Source organism: Coregonus clupeaformis, chromosome 9, assembly GCF_020615455.1.
Source record: "Coregonus clupeaformis isolate EN_2021a chromosome 9, ASM2061545v1, whole genome shotgun sequence".
Classification (NCBI taxonomy): Eukaryota; Metazoa; Chordata; class Actinopteri; order Salmoniformes; family Salmonidae; genus Coregonus; species Coregonus clupeaformis.
This window is the reverse complement of record NC_059200.1, coordinates 43028656-43041927: the sequence shown is the minus strand read 5'-3', so window position 1 is coordinate 43041927 and position 13272 is coordinate 43028656. Positions and strand designations below refer to the sequence as shown.

Below are 13272 nucleotides of genomic sequence, written 5' to 3'. Positions count from 1 at the left end.
GTGATTTTCTGGATTTCTTTTTTTTATTTTTTTTGATTTTTTTTTGATTATGTCTCTCACAGTTGAAGTGTACCTATGATAAAAATTACAGACATCTACATGCTTTGTAAGTAGGAAAACCTGCAAAATCGGCAGTGTATCAAATACTTGTTCTCCCCACTGTATTTATCTACCTTAACTACCTCGTACCCCTGCACATTGACTCGGTACTGGTACCCCTTGTATATAGCCAATTTATCGTTACTCATTGTATTATTGTGTTATTCTACTCATCTATTATTACGTGTTTTGCTTTTCTATTATTTAACTTTCTTTCTCTGCGTTGTTGGGAAGGGTTCGTAAGTATTTCACTGTTAGTCCACACATGTCGTTTACGTGACAAATAACATTTTATTTGATTTATGAGGGATTGAGAAGACTATAGTAGTTTTGTTGAAACTGAATGGTGTCTTTATAACATGGCAGTTCTCCTTCACCGGTGTGAATACCCAGTCCCCAGATTTTGTTAACGTGTTAAGAAAACAGGCATGGAAAGGGTTAGTTTTGTCTTTCCTTCTTAGTGAATCAAATAGCACAGGGTGTGCTGTGCTTTGGCATGCACAATCATCCCAAGAGATCATGACTAGAAAGTGTGTTCTAAACACAAACCCTCGAAAGCTGCTCATCATCTGCGCTGTGGCCAGTTCGCCATGAAAAAGCCTCAAACATCCTGAAAACCGTAATGAGTCCCAAAGGAGCGTGGCTTAGCCAACCGCCAAGCCCTAAGGCCTAATCCTCTTGCCCAGCACTACTATTCCGAGCGGTGATGTCACCAGCCAGTGGCTGCAGCAGTGTCTGTTACCAGCCCTAGAATGCAGGAGCAGTGGGTGACGTCACAGTCCACCCATGTCCAGTGGGATCATCTGCCTCCTTTAGTAGTGGGAAAAGGGTGTGTTGTGGGCTGGATGTGTGGCACTACAACCCGTATAAGTCATGGAGCAGTCAGAGGATCAAATCTCTCTGTCTTGTTCCCAGGTTTCGCCTCATCTCCTTGCCCCCAATGCTTGGCAGTTTTTTTTTGTTGTTGTTCAAAAGAGGGGCAGGTTTTGGACTAAAGAAATGTGGTTTGCTGATGGTCCAGGCCTGAAGTCATCATCCTCACAGTGCTTGATGGACAGTTGTGTGTACATAATCAGTGCTTTCCTTTTATCCACTGGAAAAATCGAGGTACATAAACCCACCTTGAGGTGTATACACACTGTCAGAAATTGACTGACTCATGCCGCCTGTGCCATTTTCTCATCAGTGTTTACACATCTCTGCACAGTGGAAACATTCTCCCTGAGTGCCTCGATTTACAGCAGGGTGTCGCTTTCCAGCAAGCTTTTGTTTACTGTACAGCCCTGGCCCCGGCATTCAGGAATACACAACAGGAGGGAGCATATCACTGGAGAGCCTCTCTCCTCCCTCTTATCTAGCCCTACAACCCACTAACACACACCTACAACACTCAACAACCCCTCCCCTGACCCTCCCTATAGAACCTCAGACCTCCCCCTGCCCTAACATCTGTCCTTCAAGTGCTGATGGCAACCTCCAACAAGGTTATTCCACCATGAGAATTACTTTTGCACTCGCCTTGCTTACAATCTTTCTTATAAACTACAAATAGGATTCTACAGCACTTGCACTGTATTTAGTATTGAATAGCAATCAGACGCACAACATTTAGATAGAAACAAGTTTTATTATGTAAAAAGTTATAAAATGAATATTGTACAAAAATACAATTTGTTGAGAGCTTTGGTTCAGTAACACAAAACAAGTGAGACATTACATATTTTCTTTCACTGTGTCAATAACAACACAAACATAGGTCTGAAAAAAAATAATGCAATTCTTTCTGCCTGCCTAGTGTTTGTACTGCTTGGTGTTCGTACACCAGGCATGTTTACCTTCACAGAATAACTGCCGGAGTTATGAACACACAGGAAAAGAACACTGACCATTGAGCAAACATCCATAAGACAGAGGGGAAGTGGTCAGTCAGTTAGTTCACGCACACTTTAAAATAACGTATGGAAGGGTAAGGGCTGAAGATGCTGCTAGGAAGTCTCCAGAAGGCTTACACAGAAATCTGTTATTAAAGGGGACGATGATCCAAATGCTAAAAGTGTGCTGTGATAAAATGGTTGATTATTCTCTGACAGTATTTGGCCTAAATTTCAGCTTGATGCTGTGGATTTGTTCTGTGTGCAGGGTGGATTATGGGACTAAAGCTGGCTTGGTTGTAGTTGGGTGAACACAGATACTCTGGTCCATAATCCATGCCCTTCATCAAGTCCTGGGGCGCTCTCTCTCTCTCTCTGTTTCCATCAGAAGCTCCTCTCTATGAGCATGGGAGAAAGGCAAAGTAGTAATCTGATTTTAACGATTCCTCTGTTAGTGCTCCTTTCTGTTTTAGTAGTTGTTTTGGGTGAGTGTACAGTGAGGGAAAAAAGTATTTGATCCCCTGCTGATTTTGTACGTTTGCCCACTGACAAAGAAATGATCAGTCTATAATTTTAATGGTAGGTTTATTTGAACAGTGAGAGACAGAATAACAACAAAAAAATCCAGAAAAGCGCATGTCAAAAATTTTATGAATTGATTTGCATTTCAATGAGGGAAATAAGTATTTGACCCCTCTGCAAAACATGACTTAGTACTTGGTGGCAAAACCCTTGGTGGCAATCACTGAGGTCAGATGTTTCTTGTAGTTGGCCACCAGGTTTGCACACATCTCAGGAGGGATTTTGTCCCACTCCTCTTTGCAGATCTTCTCCAAGTCATTAAGGTTTCGAGGCTGACGTTTGGCAACTCGAACCTTCAGCTCCCTCCACAGATTTTCTATGGGATTAAGGTCTGGAGACTGGCTAGGCCACTCCAGGACCTTAATGTGCTTCTTCTTGAGCCACTCCTTTGTTGCCTTGGCCGTGTGTTTTGGGTCATTGTCATGCTGGAATACCCATCCACGACCCATTTTCAATGCCCTGGCTGAGGGAAGGAGGTTCTCACCCAAGATTTGACGGTACATGGCCCCGTCCATCGTCCCTTTGATGCGGTGAAGTTGTCCTGTCCCCTTAGCAGAAAAACACCCCCAAAGCATAATGTTTCCACCTCCATGTTTGACGGTGGGGATGGTGTTCTTGGGGTCATTGGCATCAACTCAACTCGCCGTGTTTGGAGGAGGAGGAATGCTGCCTAAGAGCTCCATTTTGTTCTCATCTGACCACAACACTTTCACCCAGTTCTCCTCTGAATCATTCAGATGTTCATTGGCAAACTTCAGACGGGCATGAATATGTGCTTTCTTGAGCAGGGGGACCTTGCGGGCGCTGCAGGATTTCAGTCCTTCACGGCGTAGTGTGTTACCAATTGTTTTCTTGGTGACTATGGTCCCACCTGCCTTGATATCATTGACAAGATCCTCCCGTGTAGTTCTGGGTTGATTCCTCACCGTTCTCATGATCATTGCAACTCCACGAGGTGAGATCTTGCATGGAGCCCCAGGCCGAGGGAGATTTACAGTTATTTTGTGTTTCTTCCATTTGCGAATAATCGCACCAACTGTTGTCACCTTCTCACCAAGCTGCTTGGCGATGGTCTTGTAGCCCATTCCAGCCTTGTGTAGTTCTACAATCTTGTCCCTGACATCCTTGGAGAGCTCTTTGGTCTTGGACATGGTGGAGAGTTTGGAATCTGATTGATTGATTGCTTCTGTGGACAGGTGTCTTTTATACAGGTAACAAGCTGAGATTAGGAGCACTCCCTTTAAGAGTGTGCTCCTAATCTCAGCTCGTTACCTGTATAGAAGACACCTGGGAGCCAGAAATCTTTCTGATTGAGAGGGGGTCAAATACTTATTTCCCTCATTAAAATGCAAATCAATTTATAACATTTTTGACATGCGTTTTTCTGGATTTTTTTGTTGTTATTCTGTCTCTCACTGTTCAAATAACCCTACCATTAAAATGATAGACTGATCATTTCTTTGTCAGTGGGCAAAAGTACAAAATCAGCAGGGGATCAAATACCTTTTTCCCTCACTGTATATTGTATGCTGTATAGTGCTAACACTGAGTGCCTGGTTACCCAGTGCTCCCCTCTCTCCCCTTCAGTGATGTCACAAACACTGTCTGTCTCTCTTTGTTGTACTGTCTGGTCTTAAGACGTACACTTCCTTATGTATTCATTTTGTCAGTGAAGCTAAAATCTGTACATTTGGCCCTATACTCCAGCATTTTGGATTTGAGATCAAATGTTTCATATGTCACCTTTTATTTGAGGGTATATTCATACATTTACATTTACGTCATTTAGCAGACGCTCTTATCCAGAGCGACTTACAAATTGGTGCATTCACCTTATAGCCAGTGGGATAACCACTTTACAATACAACCACTAACAATTTTTTTTCTTTATTCTTTTTCTTTGGGGAGGGGTACATATCTGTTTTACCGTTTAGAAATTAAATATTAAACTTTTGACTACTTTAATACACTTAAATACTTATGACACCTTCAAATGGGGGGACTAGATACATAAAGTGCTTTAATTTCTAAATGGTAAAACTTATGTATGAAAATACCCTCAAATAAAAGGTGACATTCTGTACTGTCACCTCATATGAAACATTTGATCTCAAATCCAAAATGCTGGAGTATAGGCCCAAATTAAAAGTTTTAGCTTCACTGTCCAAATAAATATGTAGGGGAGTCTATGTCGGCTTGGCCAAGAGAGACAGAGCCAAGATCTCCCTTAAATGGTCTTAAACACTGGGGTTCCAGTGGGAGTAGTGGGCTAAGCTGCATGTTAGAGGATCATTTTCAAACTAACCCCAGATCAGTGAGAAAAACCTGTGTGTCTGTCAAAGCAGAGACCACAGAGACACTCCTAAGAACGCTAAAGCCTACTGGGACAGTAACCACTACGAAGCCTTTGCCCAGACTTGGTGTAGAGCCAGGACCAGGCTGAAGGGTTGAGGGTAACAGATCCTGGCAGCCAAGTGTACATGCATACCATCAACTTCTGCACTGTGATGGCCAAAGGACAGTGGATCCCTTTTCCACAGTCTAGTCTCAAGGTTTGTACTGACTGCTTCTATGATATCAGAGATTTTCTGTTCTACCATCGCTCCTGGCTAGCTTTTTTGTAGTATTTTGTAAAGCGTTCAGTAACACATTACTTTCAAAAAGGTGTGATAGAGAAAGCAAATGAATTGTAAGCAGTGGGCCTGAAGGCTGTTCATATCCAACCTGTCCTGCACCAACTCTAGCAATGAGGTCATTTTGTTATTCTGTCTTTAAAAAAGAGGATGTCTTGAATTAATGTGGAGAGTATCATTGTATAGAAAGCTACACAGCTCTCCGGGATAACCACTGGCAGTACGACTTTATTATGTCTAGAACATAAACAGTGTTTGCATGTTCCTTTGTAAACCGATAATGGCATGCCATGATTTTGTCAGTCTGTTTACCCCTCTACTTTGTTAGAGTGAGGAGCAGCTGACTGGTGTCTCCAAGGCCCTCCGCCCCGAATGTCCCAGGCCGCTCGGCCCTCTCTGCTTTCCATTAGTGACAAATGAAGAACGCTGTCAAAGACGCTCAAACCTGGCATCATTCAAAATGATCGAAAGCAGAGATAAGATGTTTACATTTAGAAAAAGGTTGAAATTGGTCCGCTCCACCCTGTCTCTTTCTTTCTGCGCGCCCTCCCTAAATCGATACCTTCTGTTATTCTCATAAATCTATGATGTTTTGGAATCGGCAGTGGGTTTAGGATTAACTACCATGGATTACAGATATAAACTGTACAGCATTTTGAAACTGAAGGATGAGTTTGATTAGTTATGGTTGCACCTTGAATCCGGTTGTTTCAGCAATCTGATTCCACTTAGAAAACACATGCTCCACTTTGGTACCATCCGGGACAAACCAGAGCTCAAATAAATAAGAAAAACATTTCTTTCATAAAATGGACTGCAATAAATAACAATAAGTTAATTCAATCTTAATAAATACAGTGTGTATGTATGTATGTATGTATGTGTGTATATATATATATATATATATATATATATATATATAAATTCTAAATATCTTGGATTTTACATTGATGTGTCGTACCAGACAATCTGTCTCTTTGCTGTAGGACTAAACCAGTCAACAGGTTCCCTGGTACATTTGAAATGTAAACGTTAAGCTCCAGTCTGTGCAGTGAAACCAGAACACTCTGGACTGCAGCTGGAAATACTCATCAGGAAGAGTTCTGTTCTCACTGTAAGCCTCATGATCTGACTACGGAAAAACGGACGTTCCTGGGAAAAAAGATGCTCCCCGGGAAAAACTGACGTTTTTGAGGAACGGCATACAATATCCTGAAATCCTCTTAGTCTGATTTAGTTTCAGCAGCTCCATTGCAGGTAAGCCTGTGAGTGTAACAGCATGGTTCCACAGGTAAGTGAGACCGTATGCCCCTGTAGGCGTCCAAGAACGTGATCCAATCATGAAGTGAATACTGAGCTGAATTGACAACGTCTCTTTTATAGACCGTTAGGCTGAATTTCTATGTAATGTCAATTCTATGTAATTATAGCATAGAGGAGTCCCTTCTCCAATGTGACCTGATCTGGGCTCTGAATCAGCCTAATTACTGGAGGTTTGGGGATCACACCATCCCTGTTCACCCCACTGCAGCCTCTCAGGAGTAGGACACAGGACATGCTAACTCTGGCCATGGGTCCTAAGACACCACTGGAGTGGAGTGTATCCGTCTCATGTTCCCTTCTTTTTCACTGTGTTCCTTCCCTCCAAGAGGCAGTACCAGCCTCTGAGTGGCTTTATGTTACTGCTCCTTCTCATGTCTGTCTGTCAGCCTTTCTCGCTCTCTCTCATTTGTCTCTCCCAGAGTCAGACACAGCCACATTTGCGGGCGGAATGCTTCCGCAGAATGTGGTAGTCCTCGTTGTTGTCATCCAGGAAGGACAGATCATCGTCAAAGGTGATTGGTCGACAGCAGGTGCGGGAGGGTGTGTCCTTGACCAGCTTCTTGTTGTGGGTGAGGTTGTTGAGGATTTTGTCATAGTTTGTCTCTGCGTCTGAACAGGGGCCGCTGCAGTACCGGAAGATCAGTTCCTCTTTGGTCCGGTAGCCCAACCCTAAGTCTGTCACATTGAGATGGACCTCTTTTAGCAAGCAGCCTCGGCCTCCAACCGGCTTCATCCGCTGCTCCCCTCTTTCACTGCTCCTCCCTTTGCCACCTCGCCCCCGACCCTTCTTCTCCCCGCGTCCTCCTCTCCCCTCTCCTCTCACTCCTCCTCTGCGGTCTGTGTTTGCTGCTCCTCTCTGTCTCTCCTGCTCTCTCTGCTCCCTCCTACCCCTTGAGCCGCCGTTAGGCTCAGATGATCTCCTCAGTCTGCCAATGGTAGCTTTGATAAAATCCATTACATCATCAAACTGGTCCGGATATGGGCCTGTGATGTCATCTTTAAGAGAGAGAGGAAGCAAAGAGGAAATGACTGATAATGCAATAGTAAATGGAATGCAATAAAGTGACAATAACATATAGAGTCGTAATAAACAATAGAAGTAAAAATAGTAATGGCAACAATTTGAATGTTAAATCAATATTGAGTATCCCCATGACAAAGTAGCAACGCTTCAATAACTGGCTCTGCCTAAGATTACTGAGAAAGACTCAAACAATCTTCTGTATGGCACTGTCAACACAGGTTTTATTCTCGCCTCCGACAATTCCCTATAAAATAACCTGCTGTAAACAAGCAAAACAGAGCTGCGAATTTAACATACGTTTTTATTGATTGGCATTCGGGACAATGTCACATTGTCTGTACTGTGTTGTGGTGTCAACAAATTGCATATCTGCTTTCACTGGATATCTTCATAGGTTTTGAAACTATCAGAGATAAACAGTACAACGCAGAAGCATCAATTATCACTTAGCAACAGCTATGGAGGAGAAAGTGGCGCTCTCAGAACATTCAGACAGAAACCGCATCGGCCCAACTCTCCAAATAATGACTGATCTTAGTTATACGTCTTGGAATGGACAGCCTTCTCTTTCCCTTTTAAAACATTGAATCTGAGCATTAAGCACCTCTAGAAGGGAATCATACGGATTGTGACATTGAGTTAGAGCAGATTTCATCTCTCAGAGTACCTATTCTGCTTCAAATTCAGAACATGCAGGGAGCCCTCCGCCCTCTGCAGAGGGGACAAAAACAGACCCAGAGAGCCCTTTGATCCTTAAGTAATACATGTTGATTCTATTATAGTGTAAACTCCCTCCTGCTCCACAGCGCATAAACGTCTGGCAACCCACTCAGAAGATCACAGAAAACATTATTGCTAAATGACTCAATTAGTATGACACTGTTACCCAACAGCAATCAGGTGTATGATGTTTTTATTATGTTTTAATGTGCATGCGTGTAAGTTTTGTGCGTCTGTGTATTCGGTCGGTGGAGGTGAGGTTAGTAGAGGGGGTAAACTGGCCTTGACATGATTACTCCAGGCCTCCGTTGACTGGCCTGTATGTGGTGGGCACAGGGCAGCCAGAGAGGTTGTGTAGTGTGTCTGTCTGGCAGGTGGAGGTGTCAGTAACCCAGCCTCTCTATGGTGGTGGGTTTCACCTGTCCCACTGCCAGGGTACAGGTAATCTGATCCACCCAGCTCCACAGCTGATTGGGCAGTCGCGACCGTATCGGGTGAGCCAGGGGCCAATCTGTTTAGACACCCTGTGCCCTTTTGATTTAGGCACCACCTATTGTGTGGCTATCAGCTGATAGACTATAGAGCAGACAGACAGGGGTAGGTCCTATTCTATGCCAGCTGACAGACAGGTGAAGTGTTCTGCAGCAAAACAGCCCAAAACACAGAAACACCTGGGTCTCCCATGCACCTATTTCAAACGTTCTCCAGAATCATGTTTGTTATGATTTAGAGATCAGCTATGACACCTGCCAGTGTAAAGCTTCACTGAGACCAAAGTGAAGTCCTGACAAGGATCCGACAGGGACCAAAATATTTTTTACTATTAAAAACTTGTCTAGCCTAGTTGAGCATGCACCAGAAGCCTTGTACACATTTTCTGTCCTACAGACACAAGTATCTCTAGAGGCAGTGGATCAGCTGCAGAGACACTTGCCTCCAAAGGTTACTTGAAACGGTTACAAGATTAATCGCTTACCACAGACATCGCAACTGAAACAAAAGGCCAAAACCTCCCATTGAGTCCAGGGTTGTTTACACCTTGGTGCATTGTTAATGGTTTTAAGTTACAGAACAGGCCGAGGTGATGTCACTCACCGCTGCTAACTGAATATGAGGTGAGGGCAAAACATTTCTCTGGTCTAAATGTTCCATGTCTCATCTACAGCTTATACTGTGTAAAGACAAGACAGGTTCATGCTCTTTTTAAACAAATGGAATTCCTCACCCTCGCAGCTGCTAAAATGAGCTTAAACACAATATTGAGCGTTCCTTTGTTGGTTCTGACTCTGCCATATTGTCCATTCTTTCTCCTGTGATCAGCATCTGTTTTGAGGTTTCTCTACTTTAACTTGGTTAGGGTGGGAAACGTGCTTTGTTTTCCTGACAGGGAGAGGGCACATATCCTGCAGTCCCAGAGAGGCAGGGTTGAAGATAAACAAGGCAGGAGGAATGTCAGCGCTAACCTCCTGTGTTTTGGACTGAGGAGCTGCAGTCACTATTTCTTGCTCCTTCTGCCGCATGGATGTTTTGACACCAGCGTGATGCTGCCCACAGCAGCAGAGAAAGCTGTTCAAACCTGCTGTTAGACAAACTACTGCTCCTTCTCTGAAGCAGGCACTGAGCAGGATTCATCAATGACTGGTCTGGCCCGATGGGCGCCTCTGTTCAAGGGCACTTCACACTATCAGGCCTCAATTACATTGACTGCTGTCCCGTTATTTGGGATAAGCTTGCCTTGCTAGTTGCAACAATGTGGTTCATAGCAAAAGGCAGTAGCTTGCAAGACTTTAACCCACCAAAAACCAAGTGTAACCCCAGAGAGCCTGTTCTTACCAGGGGAGCACTCCTGGGTGCAATACGGAACACATGGCAACCTATGGCCATCACATCAACAGATATGTATCCTCTCTGTTTGGACTGAGTATAGCACGTTTGTTTTGGTAATCAGGCCTTTGAACACACTGAGTACCAAACAATACATGGTATGTTGAATGTGCATTTTTTTCAGAGCGCGTGTTTAATGTATGGTGTGTCACCCTCTTTAAACCCATATTCACTTCAAGGAACTGAGAACCAGTTGAGTACTGAGGACTGCAGTCACATTAATGCTACGGTTTTGCAACAGATTCTCATCAAGCAACTTTATTAGTCTTCGATAAGAAATAATACTTTTCTAGAAGATGGTCTGATCTTATGCAGAAGAATGTATCTTTGACACTTCAGCAGGTGATAAAACAATGTATCAGAGTCTTGACTTACATTTATCCTCCATGGAAATCTCTTGCAGGCTGTGAGACTCCGAATGGAACTCTGGCTCTGGTTCCTCCACAGACAGGGACAGAGAATCACTATGCCAATCCAAGTAGTGAGTTCTTTTGGCTGGCTGAATGTTTTGGTAGAGGGGGCGTGTGGAGACGGAGCTCAGGAGCAACAAACACGTGGCCAAAACATCCCATAACTTCATCTTAGACTCAGTTCCTATGAAGGAATCTGCAAGAAAACGAGATGGGTGTGTGAGTTGGATCCAACTTTAAAATAATCAAACATTTCAAAATTGGATTGAACTATGAATATAAGTGTAGGCTGTAGACACAGTGCCAAAAGGGGGTTAGTTTGGTAATCTTTTCAATAGCGAGAAAACTGGACAATATTACAAGCATATAAAATGTATAAAAATGCTGGGCAGGCCATTCTTTTGGCTACCATGGCTATGCCCCCATAGGATGACAATGCCTCCATCCACAGGGCATGAGTGGCCCTGAATAGTTTGATGAGCATAAAAACAATGTAAATCATATGTCATGGTCGTCTGTCACCAGATCTCAACCCAATTGAACACTTATGGGAGATTCTGGAGCGGCGCCTGAGACAGCGTCTTCCACCACGGTCAACAAAACACCAAAGTATGGAATTTCTCATGGAAGAATTGAGGTCTCCAATAGAGTTCCAGACACTTGTAAAATCTATGTCAAGGTGCATTGAAGCTGTTCTGGCTTGTGGTGGCCCAATGCCCTATTAAGACACTTTATGTTGGTGTTTATTTAGGCAGTTACCTGTAGTTATTTGTATGTTTTGTTGGCTAACTGGGGTTCCAAATTAACAAACTTCAGAGAGCATTATTAACATTGTAGCAAATTTGATATTTTTCAACTTAAAGGCCAAATATGTCTAGAAGGTTATAAACACTATATGTAGCTATAAACTGTTAGCACATGGTATTTAGGTTTAAATAACCTAGATATAATCTATGAATGTAATACTTGACTATCCTATTACTTTTAGGGACCTCCATAGCTTCTGCATGATACAAATATTGATAATCACAATCATGGTTTAATGATTGTTTTTGTGGCAAGATATTTCTTCATTTCCATGAATATCCATTCTGTCCCAAACAACACCTCGATTACAACTAATTCTATACCTATTTCAGAGAGAATGCATGAGTGCGTGTTACTGAAATGGGTCGCGGCCACAGGCATAGGGTGCGCCTTTACTCCAAAATGTGTTCATGGACGCGCTATGCATAGCGCATTGGCTACTGTCCAGCATAAAGGCTACACTAGCCCAAATGTTCACAGGAATTTGCCAGATGGTGAATCCCTGGACAATTCATTCTTACCTGGACTCTTGTTAATTGAGTAGTGTCTGAAGCTAAGGTTTGTCCATAGGGTGTAATTTTTTAATAGGCTTCATGCATTAAATAAATTGCTTCCAATTGTGCAGATAACACCGAACAAAATTGTATACACTGTTAGAAAACTGCCATCTTTTACACGTTTGATGCATTTGTCCTTTCAAATAAAATAATTTATGAATGCTTTTTTGTATTTTGTAGGCTAGACATTCAGAATGTCTGATAGCCTCACAATTAGTATATCAATGTTATAGGCATACAATAACATAAAACAGCCTACACACATGCATCTAAATTACTCAATAATACTGAACAACCAATAACTGTGATTGTAATGTGCTTACCTTAAATCTGGCCCTTGCAGACCTGCAATTGGTATCAGTATTAAAACCCAACACACAGCGATGCATTTAATGTTCCGTGGTGCGTCAGAAGGAGCCCTAGTTGTATCCAAAGGATATATTCAGACAGTACAGTTTTATCCGTTCATCCGATGCGTTGAATTAAATTTACAATGTAAAAAAAATAATTAAAAAAGTAAAAATGCCCCTCAAAATTAATGCAACAACGCTTGATGAGTGGCTTCTCGTATACAGAGCGGCCAACCATGCGTCTGCGCACAGGTAGGCTAAGTGTTGGAGTGACTGGCTGGCCAAAGTGCCGCTGCGCTCTCTCTCCAGGCGCTCAGTCGCAAACTAATTGGATGCTGGTTTCCACATTGGAAATCCGAGAAAGATCCACCATTACCAACTGCAAGGAGTCAAATGAAGACATCGGCTTTTCCGACGCAGGGAGTGGACCAGTTCACTAAAGCCGTGGTGCAGGGAAACGTACAGTAAACGGCTTTAGCGAGACCGTTAGGTGTTACTTTTGACCTTTTTCATGAGAGAAGATGTAATAAAAACGTTCGTAACATCCACCAGAGCACATGTATGATCATGAAGATTTACGCGATGTTTTCATATCCACAATAGACTTGGTATTCTAATAAAAAATTAGGGCAATGATGTGTATTCTCCATTATATCCAAGGTGTCCGCGTGAGGAGTGAGATGGCTGTCCACATGCGGGCTCTTCAGGCTGGCACTGGCAGTACAGATGTGCAGCTGTCTGCGCATTACACAATACCCGGCGCAGAGGGCGGTTAGGATAGATTTATAGCTTAGAGCGCGCTGACTTTTCGAAGTGTCCGCCCTTCTTTTCTCGACCTCTGCACGACCAAACAGAAGTAGAAACAGAAGTCCACTCCAACACACATCTCTAAACCACCACTGGCACTCCATTTGCAGGGTGGCAGTTTTGGGATGTCTTGAGGATTATGTCACTCTCCTGATGTCCTCGGGTTAGATTTCAGTAATGCGGAAGGCGATTTGGAGACATTCGG

General features: G+C 43.1%; 1 protein-coding gene across 1 annotated transcript; it reads right to left on the bottom strand.

Annotated features, from left to right (window-relative positions):
* Positions 1–6125: 6125 nt before the first annotated feature.
* Positions 6126–12951, bottom strand: LOC121574390 (glial cell line-derived neurotrophic factor-like). The gene is made up of 3 exons (XM_041887010.1): positions 12234–12951; positions 10512–10742; positions 6126–7504 (listed from the first exon to the last, which is right to left on the bottom strand). The coding sequence occupies exons 2-3, from the start codon at positions 10714–10716 to the stop codon at positions 6930–6932; spliced, it is 780 nt and encodes a 259-aa protein (XP_041742944.1). The 5' UTR covers positions 10717–10742; positions 12234–12951; the 3' UTR covers positions 6126–6929.
* Between the last annotated feature and the right edge of the window lie 321 nt (positions 12952–13272).